Below are 1,587 nucleotides of genomic sequence, written 5' to 3'. Positions count from 1 at the left end.
GTATTACTCTTACCTTTATGAGCAAAAATGACGGTTGTTTCCACTGTTATAAGAACAAAATGCAAGTGATCGTGCTGGCGACTCCATGTCCTGCAAAGCGCTCTTTAGCTTCTCTGCACAAATGATTGGATACGCGCCTAATAGCACACATTTGTTCTATTATACAGAGTTTTGTGAAATAGATTTCAATGACTTTTCCAAAACTTTCTGGGTTTATTTATTTTTCCAAAACTTTTCCAGGCCTGGAAATTGGTGTTTTAAAATTCCATGACTTTTCCAGGTTTTTCATGACCGTACAAACCCTGTCTCTAAAGCAAAGCAGCATGGCCTCGCCCCTTTTGCTGCCTTTTCCCGGGGGTGGTGTTTATCTGGGTTTGTGATGTCACGAACCCGGGAAGTAACTCGTTGTAGTCCCTACCAGCCGTTTTTGTAGGCATTAAACTGACAGCATTTTAAAAGACGATATCTCCGTTTGCATTGAACTTTCAGCGCCGCAACTTTGCAGATATTGTTTATGCTCAAACAGCAACATTACACACTAACTAACGTTAAAAAAGTGAAATCACAATCAACCACCTAACATGTTAGATCTAATCAAATGCAAATATGAATACAATTTTTTCATTGGAATATTCAGTTTCATCTCATGGGGAGCTGCTTTTCTGATTAAGGGTATATATGTGCTTTCGGAGTTAACTTGAAATTATCCAATACTTGAACGATGATTTTTACAGTAAACCAGCTATATTTATTCTATGCCTGTGAGATTTACCTCAGATTTTTCTGCGTATGTCTGTCTCAGTTGCTCCACCTCAGTCTCCAGCTGAGTAATTGTAGACATAGCGTCTTCATACTTTTTCTGCAGCTCACCTTTCACCCTCTTGCAGTCTGTTTGTTCACGATGAAATTCAGCTGCCTCTGCATCCCTATAACCCTGAACGTATCAATACCAAACATTAACAGACACAGAAAATGTACACACAAACTAGTGCAACACTGACATTGCTTCATCCATTATCATCATTTTATTTATTCATTTAAAGATGTATTCATAAGGAACATCTGGTTTTACCTTGAGAATATCTAAGGTGGTCATTTCAGTCATTATCAGGGACTTCATTTTGTCTATCTCTTTCTGCCCACCAAAAAGAAAAGACATCAAAATAACATCACCTGATTATGAAGCACAATTTGGCAAACAAGACAAAAACAAAATCCAAAGCAGCTCAAAAGTGACTATAGTCTAATTCTCTATAAACACATTATCTTAACAGTTGTATTCGATTTATTGTCAAAAGAGACCAATAAAGACATCAAAGTACTACTGTTCTAAACCTCTTATGTAAAATAATAGTTTAATAATTGTTTACAGAACTATTTATTAGTTAAGTAATTATTTACTCACCTTCATGTTTTTCTAATTTTTTTTTATTTTTTAAATAAAGCTACTGTATGGCTTCAGAAGACTTGGAATATAAAGTACGAATCATACGTCCTAGTTTGAAGCCTATTTTGAAGAGTGTCACTCTTAAAAATAAATGTGGGGGGGGGGGGGCCCGGGGGGGTTCCCGGTGATCCAAAAAAAAA

The 1,587-nt window shown here is 36.5% G+C and overlaps 1 protein-coding gene across 1 annotated transcript in view; it reads right to left on the bottom strand.

Annotated features, from left to right (window-relative positions):
• LOC107599731 (coiled-coil domain-containing protein 178-like) overlaps positions 1–1,587 on the bottom strand; it is a 26,792-nt gene that overhangs the window by 19,139 nt on the left and 6,066 nt on the right. Inside the window, 2 exon segments of the mRNA XM_016291414.1 lie at positions 773–934; positions 1,073–1,135. Coding sequence (XP_016146900.1) covers positions 773–934; positions 1,073–1,135 — 225 coding nt within the window.

The sequence above is a fragment of the Sinocyclocheilus grahami genome, unplaced genomic scaffold (genome assembly GCF_001515645.1).
Source record: "Sinocyclocheilus grahami isolate Dianchi unplaced genomic scaffold, SAMN03320097.WGS_v1.1 scaffold270.1, whole genome shotgun sequence".
In the NCBI taxonomy this organism is placed as follows: domain Eukaryota; kingdom Metazoa; phylum Chordata; class Actinopteri; order Cypriniformes; family Cyprinidae; genus Sinocyclocheilus; species Sinocyclocheilus grahami.
Note: the sequence above shows the minus strand (reverse complement) of the source record. Positions and strands in the feature narration are given on the sequence as shown.